General features: G+C 41.8%; 1 protein-coding gene across 1 annotated transcript in view; it reads right to left on the bottom strand.

Annotated features, from left to right (window-relative positions):
• fam171a2a (family with sequence similarity 171 member A2a) overlaps nt 1–12728 on the bottom strand; it is a 327815-nt gene that overhangs the window by 192872 nt on the left and 122215 nt on the right. Inside the window, exon 2 of the mRNA XM_072561786.1 lies at nt 7723–7950. Within this exon, the coding sequence (XP_072417887.1) occupies nt 7723–7950 (228 nt within the window). The remainder of the gene's footprint in view (nt 1–7722; nt 7951–12728) is intronic.

Here is a 12728-nt window from a genome sequence, read left to right as displayed (position 1 = left end):
CATCCCAACCAGACCCATCTGCTTCATTTCCCTTGGCTAATCCCCCTAACATGCACATCTTTGGATTGTGGGAGGAAATTGGTGCACCTGGAGGAAACCCACACAGACAAAGGGAGAACACGCAAACTTTAGGCGGTCGTCAGAGGGTGGAATCAAACCTGGGTCCCTGGCGCTCAGAGGCAACAGCCACCGTGCCATCTACTCATAACAACATCATGTCTGTTTACTTTTGACGTTCAACGGTCATTTGTTTTTTGTGAAGTGAAGGGTTAATGGATGTAGGTTTGCTAGCTGAGCTGGAAGGTTCATTTTCAGACATTTTGTCATCATACTCGGTAACATCTTCAGTGAGCCTCTGGACGAAGGGTTAATGCCACATTTTTAGCATTCACTAAGAAAGTGATGTGCTGAAAAATCAGCATTTTCCCTTATTACTTGGCCCACATGTTTGACCCATTCACCATCACGAGTACCTATGGCAGAATCTTGAAATGATCAGGAGAACATTAGTTTTCTTTGAAAAATTTACAAGTACATTTGACCTGGCATTTGAAGATCAATGTGTACTTCACCACACAGCCTCTAGCACAAACCGAGTGAAATGCTTCTCTAACTCTGCTTCTCATTCAAGGTGAATAACACAAAATGAATATCTTTCTTCCATGCCAGACTCCAAACAAGATCATTCCTGAATTTACATATTCAAAGACACAATTAAATTCTTGACTGAATGAGTGTGCAGTACCCAGAGCAGCCATTTCATCGACAAAAGAGTCATAAATAGGTGAACATTCACTTCAAAGAAAAAAATCATCAAGGCTAAAATTCACAGCTGGTAATCCAGTATTTTTACTTTCTCTTTAGACTTTTGTGGAATTAAAGCATTAAAGGCAAACTGGGAGGAATTCAGGCATTGTCCAAATACTCTTGTGAAAACCATGGACAGATGTTAGTGACTACATTTTTTCATACTTTCAATGGCACAATTGTTAGTAGGTGTCTGACTGTGCTGCAATACCAACAAAGCATTCTGATGAAATCAGAACTCACAACAAAACAGAGTTAGGCAATTCATGGTCTGAGCACCAACAATTGCATTAAAAAGCCATAACTCATTACAAGTCATGTATCATAGAGTAAATCATACAGTCAAGAAGGGAGTTCTTCCCACACATATAAACAGAAAGAGGGGCTTAGATTCACAGCAATGTACAAAGAAAACTTTTTAAAAAGTGATTTGGAGATGCTGGTGTTGGACTGGGGTTACATAGTTAAAAATCACACAATATCAGGTTATAGTCCAGCAGGTTTAATGGGAAGCACCGGCTTTCGGAGCACCACTCCTTTCTAATGAAGGAGCAGTGCTCAGAAAGCTAGTGCTTCCAATTAAACCCGTTGGACTAATACCTGGTGTTGTGTGATTTTTAACTTTTTATAAAGTGAGTAGTTAGCGTCTGTAATGCACTGCCTGTAAATATGATGGGGGCAGGTTCAATTCAGGCATTGGATAATCATTTGGGTGGATATGATACTCAGTGATACGGGGAAAGGCAGGAGTTTGGCACCAAGTAAGACTCAATGGGCTGAATGGCCTCCTTCTGCACTGTAACAATTCTGTGATTCTTTATGTGGAAAATAAATTAATTTTTACCAAAACAAAAAGATGCTCAGTGAACCATTCTCATTTGCGAAATACTTAGTGGGGAAACCCAGCTGACATGCTTCAAAGAAAGGGTGATTAAGATTGAAGCAAAAACATTACATCTTTTCGCTGAATCTGAAAACAAGCTCCTTTAAATTATTTTCTGTTCTACATTATTCATTGTGAAATGGCATTAGTCCGGTCATCAATGCCTGCTGGCAAGCAGAGAGGGTGGGGGTATGAAGGGGGTGGAGGATTCAGCAATCACACCCATTCTCCACCTCAGTCTCTGTTAAGAGCAGTTCCATGCAGGCAGAACGGGAACATGGTATTGCTCTTGCAACTTAGCCTCTTACCGATTGGAATGTGAGTTCAGCATTTGTGGAGCTCAAACCCATTGCTTCACAATACACAAAGTGAGGAATGAGCTGAGACAAAATGCTGGTTTCACTCTTCTTGGAAATGCTGTACGTTGGGCAACTGGACAGCAACATTAGCACATAAGACTCAACAAGAACTAGCCAATAACAACTGCTTAAATGATAATTGTGCAGAAGTAAATAAAAGCCCGATCAGGTAAAATTAAACTTGGACAGCGTTGTAAAGCAGATGAAAGCCACCTGCTGCTCAATACACTTCGGCTTATACACGATCAAACCTTCTCTGTCTTGACTAACGTCTCTTCGAATACATTAAAACATAGGAATAGAAATTAGGCCATTCAACCCATCAAGTCTGCTCTGCCATTCAATCAAGACTGACAAGTGTCACAACCCCATTCTCCTGCTTCCTCCCCATAATCCTTGATCTCCTTGACAATCAAGAACCTATCTATCTCAGTCTTAAATATATTCAACGAGCTGGCCTCTACAGCCTTCTGTGGGGATGAATTCCATCGATTCCCCACTCTCTGGCTGAGAAGTTTCTCCTTATCTCTGTTCTAAAAAGTCTTCTCTTTACTCTAAGGCTGTACTCTCGGGTCCTAGTCTCTCTTACCGATGGAAACATCTTCCCACATCCACTCTGTCCCGGCCATTCAGTATTCTGTTAGGTCCACCCATATCCTTCTGAACTCCATTGAGTACAGACCCACAGTCCTCGAGCCTTCCTCATATGTTAAGCTTTTCATTCTTGGGACTATTCTCGTGAACCTCCTCTGAACATGGTCCAGGGCCAGTACATCCTTCCTGAGAGATGGGGACAAGCTGTGCACAATACTCCAAATGTGATCTGACCAGAGCCTTATAGAACCTCAGAAGTATATCACTATTTTTATTTTCAAGTCCTCTCAAAATAAATGCCATCATTGCATTTGCCTTCCTAACTATTGACTCAACCTGCAAGTTTACCTTGACCAAATCTGTCCCCTCACTCTTGAGTTTTTGGGATATTACTCACATGAAAACTGATGCAAAGTGATTATTTAGTTCCTCAACCACTTCCTTGTTCCCCACTATTATATCTCCAGCAGCCTAATGTCAACTTTTGCCTCTCTTTCGCCCTTTATATATCGACAGTGACTCTTACAGTCTTCCTTCACATTACTGGTTAGCTTACCCTCATATGTAATCTTCTCGCTCCTCATTTTTTTTTTGTGCCTCTCTTGGTCTTTGTAAGCTTCCCAATCCTCTGGTTTCCCACTGCCCTTCACCATATTATCCACTTTCTGTTTTGCCTTTATTCTATCCCTGACTTCCCCAGTCAGCCATGGTTGCCTCATCCTCCCTGTACCATGCTTCTTTTGCCTCGGGATGAATCTCTGCTGTGTTTCCTGAATTATTCCCAGAAATTCTTGCCATTGCTATTCCACTGTCTTTCCTGCTTGGCTCCTCTCCCAGTTAATTCTGTCCAGCTCCTCCCACATGCCTCTATAGTTGCCTTTATTCAGCTGCAATACCATTCCTTCTGATTCTAATCTTCTCCCTCTCAAATTACAGAGTAAATTCAATTATATTATAAATCACTGCCTCCTAAGGGTTCCTTCACCTTATCAAGCCTGCCTCATTGCACAACACCAAATCCAATATTGCCTGTTCCCTGATGGGCTCCACCATACTCCACAAATTTATTTTCTTGTGAATCATAACCAAGCTGAATTTCCCAGTCCACCTACATCCTGAAATCCCCCATGATCACTGAAACTTTGCCTTTCTAACACATCTTTTCTATCTCCTGGTGCATCCAAACTATTGTTTGGAGACCTGTATCTAACTCCAACTATGGTCTTTTTTTAACATTTATGGTTCCTCAGTTCTACCCGCATGGATTCTACACCATATGACCCTACTTAGTTTCCTACCATTGACTTATTTTCATTTCTTACTAATAAGGCAACAGCAATCCCTCTGCCTACCTGCCTATATTTTCAATAGGGTGTGTATCCTTGAACATTCAGCTCCCAATCCTGGTCCCCTTGCAGCCACGTGTCCGTGACGCCCACCACGTCATACTTGCCAATTTTGATCAGCGCCACAAGCAGGAGTAGGACCATTCGGCGCAGCCACTTTGGCGCAAACGATTCAGCACGGCTGGTTTGGCGTGACCCATTTCAGCACGAGCGATTCAGACCAGCTCTTATTTGTTCCTTTTCAGGCTTACTTACAAGCATGAATGAAAGCAATAAAAAGAAAAATAATGTTTATCCTCTTCAGTAAAAATGTTAAAAAGAAAATAAAAAATGAAAGAAATAAGGCAAATACAAAATTGTTGATGGCATTTTAACGGGTCTTATTTTATTTTAATAATTTGTATTTATTTTAATATATTTTAATAATAGTAGCTTGATAACTACTACTGAATAACTACAAAACAGCTCTGCACCAAATGGGTCTGCACCAAAATATATTTTATTTTAATACCTTAATAATTTAAGTAAATTAATAATTTTAATAATAGTAGTTTAATAACTACTACTGAATAATTACAAAACAGTTCTGCGCCGAAATGGGTCGCGCCAAACTGGCTGCGCCGAATGCTCCCACTCCGGCCACAAGCTCATTTACCTTATTCCTTATATTGCGTTCAGATATAAACACCTTCAGTCCTGTATGTACCTTGTCATTGGTTTGTCCAATATGCTTGACGTTTTGATTGCTAATCCTTTCCAAACACACTCCTATTTGTGTCCGTGCTGGAGATTTTAATAACCTCTCCCAAGTTCTGCACTATTATCTCCTTCTTTAATCTGGGTTTTCCAATTTCGATTAGCCCTTGTTCTATATAGACAAACAGCACTTAGTACTTCCGTTCAATGCAGAGAACATTAATACTATCCCAGAGGTAACAGAGTCTCAATTAGAAATGAAGTTAGGAATTTAAAACAATCGCCAGGGAACAACTACTGAGAAAAGAATTAGAACACCTGACAAGTCCCCTTCAGTTGATGAGATTTCACCCGTCAATCATTAAATGAAGAAGCCGTTGAGGTAGTAAATACATTGGTTTAATTTTCCAAAACATCTTACATTCTGGAAAAGTCCTACTAGATTGCAAAATAGCAAATGTGACTCCTGTATTGAAGCAAGGCCAGATTCAGAAAGCAGGAAACTACATTACTGATGACTAAACATCGACCGTAGGAAAATGCTGGAATCTACTATTAACGGGTTTATGGCAGGGTACCTTGAAAATCTTAATGCGATCAGGCAGCTTCAACATGATTTTGTGAAAGGGAAATCACGCTGAACTTATTCATTTGAGTTTAGAGTCATACAGTACAGAAACAGACCTTTCTTCACTGTCCACAATACCACCAATTTTATTGTCATCTGCAAACTTACTAACCATGCCTTTGAGAAAGTGGCAATCAACACTGATATAAAATTGCTGCTGCCCTTTGTAGGGTAAGTGGACGTAGCGCACTTTCATTTCCAGAAGGGTTCTGACAAGGTGTAAAAAAAATGCTCATGGTGCAGCAAGTAACATATGAGCATAGACAAGGGAATGATTGGCTAGTAGAAAGTACAGAGGAACCTCGATTATCCGAATACCAGTTATCCAAAAATTGGATTATCCGAAGGAGATCTTGAGGTCCCGATAGAAACATTACACCAAAGACGTTTCCAACACCGTATTGTTTCCAGTGATTAAACAGGCACCGTCTCCAAATGACTGACCTTCCACCCTCACTCTCTCCCCACACTTTCCCTGGAGTTCTACAGAGGGATGCACCCTAAACCGCCTGGCTGCGTGCACGCACGAGAGTGCCCCGCAAAGGCAGCAGCAATCTTATTGTTGGTGTCCAGTTCAGCTGCCCCGGACAGGGGTGTGGGGCACTGCTGGATGGAGATAGGTGGCGGGCAGGGAGCAGTGTTGGATGGTTGGGGTTCGGGAGGGCAGTGTTGGACGCAGCAGGAGGCGTGTGGGGTTGGCCGCATGCTGTGTGCTTTTGCAGTCTCCTGAACAGGAAGCAGACTTTAAAAACTCCGAGTCCCAGAAGAAAGGCATTTAATCTATTAACCGAATAATCGATTATCCGAACGAAATAGTGCCCACCCAAGTCGTTCGGATAATCGAGGTTCCCCTGTACAGGGAATGCTTAAATGGGTCACCTTTGGGTTATGATCTGACTAATCGAGTGCCACAGGGATCAGCACTGGGGTCTCAATTAGCTCTAATTTACGTCAATGATTTGAAGAAAGGACAAAATGTGTGGTTGCTAAAACTGGGGAAGCCACAAAAACTACTGAGAAACTGAGTTGCAAAGAAGACATAAGGAACCCGCAAAGGGATAGAGGTTAAGCAAGTTGGCAAAAAATTGGTATATGGTCTATAATGTAGGAAAATGTGAACTTGTCCATTCTGCAGGAGGAATAGGAAAACAGCATATTACTGAAATTAAGACTGTCGGACTCTGAGATACAGAGGGATCTGGGTGCACCACTACAGGAATCACAAAAAAATCAGTAAGCACATACAGCAAGCGATTAGGAAAGTGGGAATGTGGAGTTGAGGCCAGAATCAGGTCAGTCATGATCTGGTGTACTCTTACTCCTGATCATATGTAACTAATATTGGAAGCACATACTTGCTACTATTAACAGAGCAAATTATACATGCACTGATTTTGTATGTTAAAATTATATTGATTTCTCCTGGAACTGTTTTATATAAAGTATAGTCAGATCAAGTATAGCACAGTTTAAATATAGAGAAGAATTGCCTTTAAAACTGCCTCAAATTGTATTCTTGGGCTAGGGCAGATTAGAAAGAAAGGATAATTTTGCCTCTAATCTGCCTTATTAGTATACCTTTACTGAGGACAGTATTATCCTGGTAAACTAACATCTACATCATTTTACACATGTTTTTAAACTGAGACAAGCAATGATAAAATAGCACCGTCAGGTTACCAAAAACGTACATAAAGTTTTTAAAAAACTGATCAAATAAATCATTAGACATGAGCAAATTGTCCATGGCATTGCCTATTTGTCAGTATTGAATATATTCTTTTTATTTTCAAGATGGCAACAGAGCTCTGAAATTTCAGAAGATCACTCAAAGAGCCAAGTCCTGTCTGATTGAAAGATGACATACCCTATTCAGATGTGGGATCTTGACACAAGCAATTTACAGAATTGTGACAGGAGAGAGAGTGAGAGAGAGAGAGAGAGAGAGGCTCTTGGGAAGTAGACATTCCCTGCAGGCTTTTTTAAAAAACTATTTAAAGGCACTCTGTGAAAATACATGACCATCTGCCACATACAGGAAATGATACCAACACTGCTGGTGGTCACTAGGGCAAGATTGATCAGAGGCTAGCTTGTGTTTTTCTTTCCCCACAGAATGATTTAACCTCTTCCCTGAGCAGGATAATGTAACAATGCTCCTTCAGCTCGACCAGTGAATACCATTCCCTACCAACAATTCCATTGCCAAAGTTTGTAATTCCAGGAGACTCTGTCAGACAGAAAATCATTTTATGGGTGTGCATTCCACCAATGCACATGCTCCTGACAGGGAGCCTGAACAGATCAGCAGCTCAAAGTGTAGTTCTATACTTTGCCAGCAAGTCGTGTGCATTGCAAAACGAAAGGCACTCGTTTTAATATGACTTTTGCAGACACTGTCTCACTTACGTGGTGTTTTGTTGGCATGCCATGGAGCAGAATTTGTCACAAAGCCAGACTTTGCTGCAGTGACGATTAGCCAGGTTCCCAGACGGTACTGTAATGTGATCAGAGCCACTCCATCTTTATCAGTGGTTCCTGCGGCTAACCAGGACTGATTTGTGTAAATGTCAACCGCAGCCTCCGTCAGGGGTGAAAGGTCGCCGTTATCAAAGACTTGAACTTTTATAGACACCTCTGCAAAGGAGAGGAAAGGCAGCATGTTAGTATTCAGAGTATACATTACATTCAGCATAAATGGACATGAAACAGCTTCAACCTGGAAGTTCACATCAAAATTCACAGGAGCGCTGTCACTCTCTGTTGCCATGACAGTCTTGCACCAATTATGGACAGCAGAAAAGCTGAGGTAATGAGCTCATGAAATAGCTGAAATTAACACAGAACATTAGATCTTAACGCAGCACTCCAGCTGTCTCATGTAATCAGGGACACCTCAGTGTGGGGCATCTCCGAATTTCAGGAATAATTTTCATTAACAACTGTCCCATAGCTTTTCCCAAAATGATGCACAACCTTGCAGACAGAAGGAAGGAGCAGGGGAGAATTCTGCCTTCAATAAGAAAGCCTAGTGCTACAGACATTAATTCAATGTGTCTATGTGTATCAGAACATTATCAATGCATCCCATTCACAGACACTCTCAAACCACTTTGAACTGCTTTATCGTGCTCTGTTCCTGAAATACCATCTATCCACCACTTCCCACCCGCACTTTATAGGGCACGTTTTCATTTAGTCAGTGGTTCAGAAAAGATATACAAGGATGTTGCCGGGGTTGGAGGATTTCAGCTAAAGGGAGAGGCTGAATAGGCTAGAGCGGTTTTCCCTGGAGCATTGGAGGCTGAGGGGTGACCTGATAGAAGTTTATAAAATCATGGATTGGGTAAATAGACAGAGTCTTTTCCCTGGAGTGGGAGAGTTCAAAACCAGAGAGCATAGATTTAGGGTGATAGGGGAAAGATTTAAAAGGGACCTAAGGGACAACTGAATCACACAGGTGGTGGTGAGTGTATGGAATGAGCTGTCAGAGGTAGAGGTTGGTAAAATTACAACATTTAAAAGGCATCTGGATGGGTAGATGAATAGGAAAAGGTTTAGAGGTATATAGTCCAAGTGCTAATGAAAGGGACTAGATTAATTTAGGATATCTGGTCGGCATGGACGAGTTGGACCGAAGGGTCTGTTTCCATGCTGTACATCTCTATGACTAACTAATTTCTCAGCCCAATGCGCAAGTCATTTGAGTGCCACATGAAGACTAGCTTGACACAGTGCTGCATCTTGTCCTTGAGCTTGGTCACAGATATGTGCACCTCATCAATTATTCTCTTGGGGAAGGAATGAGTGTAATGGATTGCTACAGCGTTTCATTGACAGCCTTTGGTGCAGACTCAATGGGCTAAATAGCCTCTTTCTGCACTGTAGGGCGCCTATGACAGCTATCTGACTTTGTCAAGGCCTTGACCATTTTAGCGTGGGCATTTTAAGGCTCCTACATCTGTGGCAGGCAGCAGGTGTAACCTGCATCTTTTATTGCCGCCTCCTGAGAGTTCCACAAAATTATCCATCCCAGAAGTTGTCTTCCTACTCTCGGTCTCCTTGTACTTGGATTTCTAGGAACTGGACAGCGAACCGGGAATCCGTCCAACTTTCAATTCTGCAGAAGTTTTGTCTAGTTCACTGCTGGCCCAGCCTCTCTTCAGCTGCTTCAAATGGCTCTAAATTGCAGCTTGTGGCTGATTCTCATGAGCCTGCATTCTGCCACGTACTGAAGGGCCTGATATTAAATTGCACTTTTCCAGAGAGAGGTTCCAAGAAACTGTTGATGGCAACACATCCAGGAAGCTTTCAAAAACCTGAAGGAATGTTCAGTTAATCCCTTGAGTAAAAACAAGGAGTAAAATCCAGGCATAGTTTCCCTGCAGTTGTCTCCTTCAAGCTTCATATGGCACAGGAGGCAGCCATTTGGTCCAGCATGCCTGTGCTAGCTCTTTGAAAGGGCAATCCAGTAAGTCTCACTCTCCTACTCTTCCTAAATTACAGCCCTTCTATGCTATGTGTGCTGATATTTAAGAAAAAAATATATGATTTATTGTCATTTTTTGATGCATCTCATTCTGTAGCAATTTGGGGATACAGACTATCACCAGGGAAATCTCCCAGGAAGAGTTACAGACCCAATGATCAGGGAGAAGAATTCATATAAAAAAGGGAGACATTCATTAACCCAGTGTTCTAGTCATGAAATCTTCGCTTGTTCTGCACGATCCTGGCTCAGTAACTCCAATAAAACAACTCCCCGATGAGGTAATCAGCAACTTATCATCTCATCCCAAAAATATACAAAAACCAGAGGGCAGCTTCATAAATAACAAGGATTGTGAGTTCAGCTGAAGGAAAGAGAAGACAGAAATTCCTGAAGAGCTACATAACATCTGCCATCAGCACCTATACACCCTTCACAGGCTAGGAATTGCTTTCAGGAGTAGTGACTGTTTTGTGCAGACAAACACGGTTGACCGCTCAACAGTTATCTAAAAGGTTCTTTGGAAATGTAAAATATACCTTGGTGCTTCACAGAAGAGTTAACAAGCAAAAAGAGACAGTACAACAAAGCAGAATTGTTGATTTTCAATGTGGTCATTGAAGGTTACGTTTCACTCATCTCACTGAATCCTTGAGTACAAATAAGTCAAAATCAAATGTCAGCCTTAAACTCTCAGGAAGCAACAAATTGGGAAGGAAGATGCTGAAATCCCTCATAATTCACTATAGCCATCTTTTTGAATTTGGTATTGATGGATGTCTCCCCTCCAATCAGCTGCAAGAATTGGAGGAAACAAGCCATGAATTTACAGAGTCACGAAGTTGCTTACACTTGGACAGGAAATGTTATGAAGTTAGTTGTCAGTGAGGTTATGCTAGGAAGCAGTTTTTGAAAGCCAGGCAAACTGATTCATAATAAGTACTTGAATGGGTGTGGCACCTTTCACTATCTTAGAATATCTCAACATGTACTTTAATGCCTGTAAAACTTTTGAAGGCAACCATTGTTAAGATCTGAGAAACACAGCTACTGACTTGACACATCAATGCCCTACACATAGCACAGAGATGAACGACCAGGTAACCAGTTTATGGCATGGATGGAGGCTGCTGTTGGGGGTGGGGGGGGGTGGGAGGAGGTGGGTGGTGGGGGGTCCCAACATTCTTCCCTCACTTCCCCATGTTGTACAAATTTGGTGCACCCCACACTGCAAAAATATTTTACAGTAAGATAGATACATTTACACATGTAACTATAGAATCTCTACAGTGTCGAATCAGGCCGCTCAGCCCATTGAGTCCACACCTACCCTCCAAAGAGCATCCCACCCAGACCCAACCCACTTTCACTCCTGCATTTCCTATGGCTAACCCACCCACCCTGCATATCACTGGACACTACGTCCAACTTAGCATGGCCAATCCACCGAACCTGCACATCTTTGGATTGTGGGAGGAAACCGGAACACCCGAAGGAAGCACACGCAGACATGGGGAGAATGTGCAAACTCCACACAAACAGTCACCCGAGGATGGAATCAAACCCGGGTCCCTGGTGCTGTGAGGCAGTAGTGCCAACCACTAAGCCACGGTGCCATCCATAATACCGCAAGAAGGTTGATTAATTAATCTCCAATGCTACATTGAGAGAGATTGGAAAGTAGTGAGAAGATGTCTTTTTTATTCATTCATGGGAAGATCAACATTCATGGTCCATCACAACTTTACCTAAGGAGGTGGTGGTGCACCACGACAATCCACATGGTAAATGTACACACTCAATGCTGTTTGGGAGGAAGTTCCAGGATTTTGATCCAATGCCAGTGGAGAATTGCCTTTATATTTCCAAGTCAGGATGCCATGTGACTCGGGGAGATACCTATAGCTGTTCCCATGCACCTATTTTCCTTGGTCTTTGTGTTGGGGCGTGCTGTCAAAAGGAAACAGAGTTGCTGCAGTGCATCTTGTAGATGATACACAATGCTGCCAAGGTGAGGAGGGATGGAATTGATGAGGAGGTTCTAGTTGCTTTGTTCTGGATAGTGATGAGTTTCCCGATTGTTGGAGCTGCACTCATCCAGGCGAGTGGCGAGTATTCCATCAGACAAAGTTGGAGAGTAATACAGCACAGAAACAGATCCTTTGGTCCAACTCATCCATACCAACCATGTTTCCCACTTGCTGCAGTTGGCCTATATTCCTCGCAACCTTTCCTATTCATGTACCTGTTCAAATGCCTTTTACATGTTGTAACTGCACCTGCATCCAGACGTGTACTTTGTAGCTGGTTAATGACAAGATTTTGTATCCTGCTAAGAGGATGATGGTGGTCTTAAAATATAAACTAGTTGATGCACTGGTTTTATGGAACTAAGAAACATTTATCCATGAGAATGCACAAATTGTTAGATTTCATCAAACTGCCATTAAGATGCTGATTAGCATAAATTAGCAGCTAAACTGGGGAAACAATTTTGAGAACATGAATCAGTGTTGGAGTTACCAAGCTTCTTATGTGAAAGAATTATGATTTATTGCAAAAGAATGTAGAGTTACATTTTTTGAATAAGGAAAACCACCTCTATCAAACACACACAGAGACCCACAGACAAAAGAACTGGTTATTTCACAAAGATGTTTTAAAATCACAGATTCACTTGAATGCCTTTAATGGTAACTAGAAATTAAGTGCAATTGTATATGTCCCATTATTGTAAGTCAGATGCTAATTTACACCAGATATAACCTGGCCTAGACCCAAAATTCCACAGGTGTAGCAAAGAGGAAGCTCTCCTTTGGTGATTCTATTGTTGCTCTGGATTGTTTATTATTTGCTGAATTCAGCTCCTGACCAAATGAATAGAGATAATCTGCTTTGTTTTGATGCAGCAGGGGGTAGTTCTAAC

The sequence above is a fragment of the Chiloscyllium punctatum genome, chromosome 42 (assembly GCF_047496795.1).
Source record: "Chiloscyllium punctatum isolate Juve2018m chromosome 42, sChiPun1.3, whole genome shotgun sequence".
NCBI classification, from domain to species: domain Eukaryota; kingdom Metazoa; phylum Chordata; class Chondrichthyes; order Orectolobiformes; family Hemiscylliidae; genus Chiloscyllium; species Chiloscyllium punctatum.
Note: the sequence above shows the minus strand (reverse complement) of the source record. Positions and strands in the feature narration are given on the sequence as shown.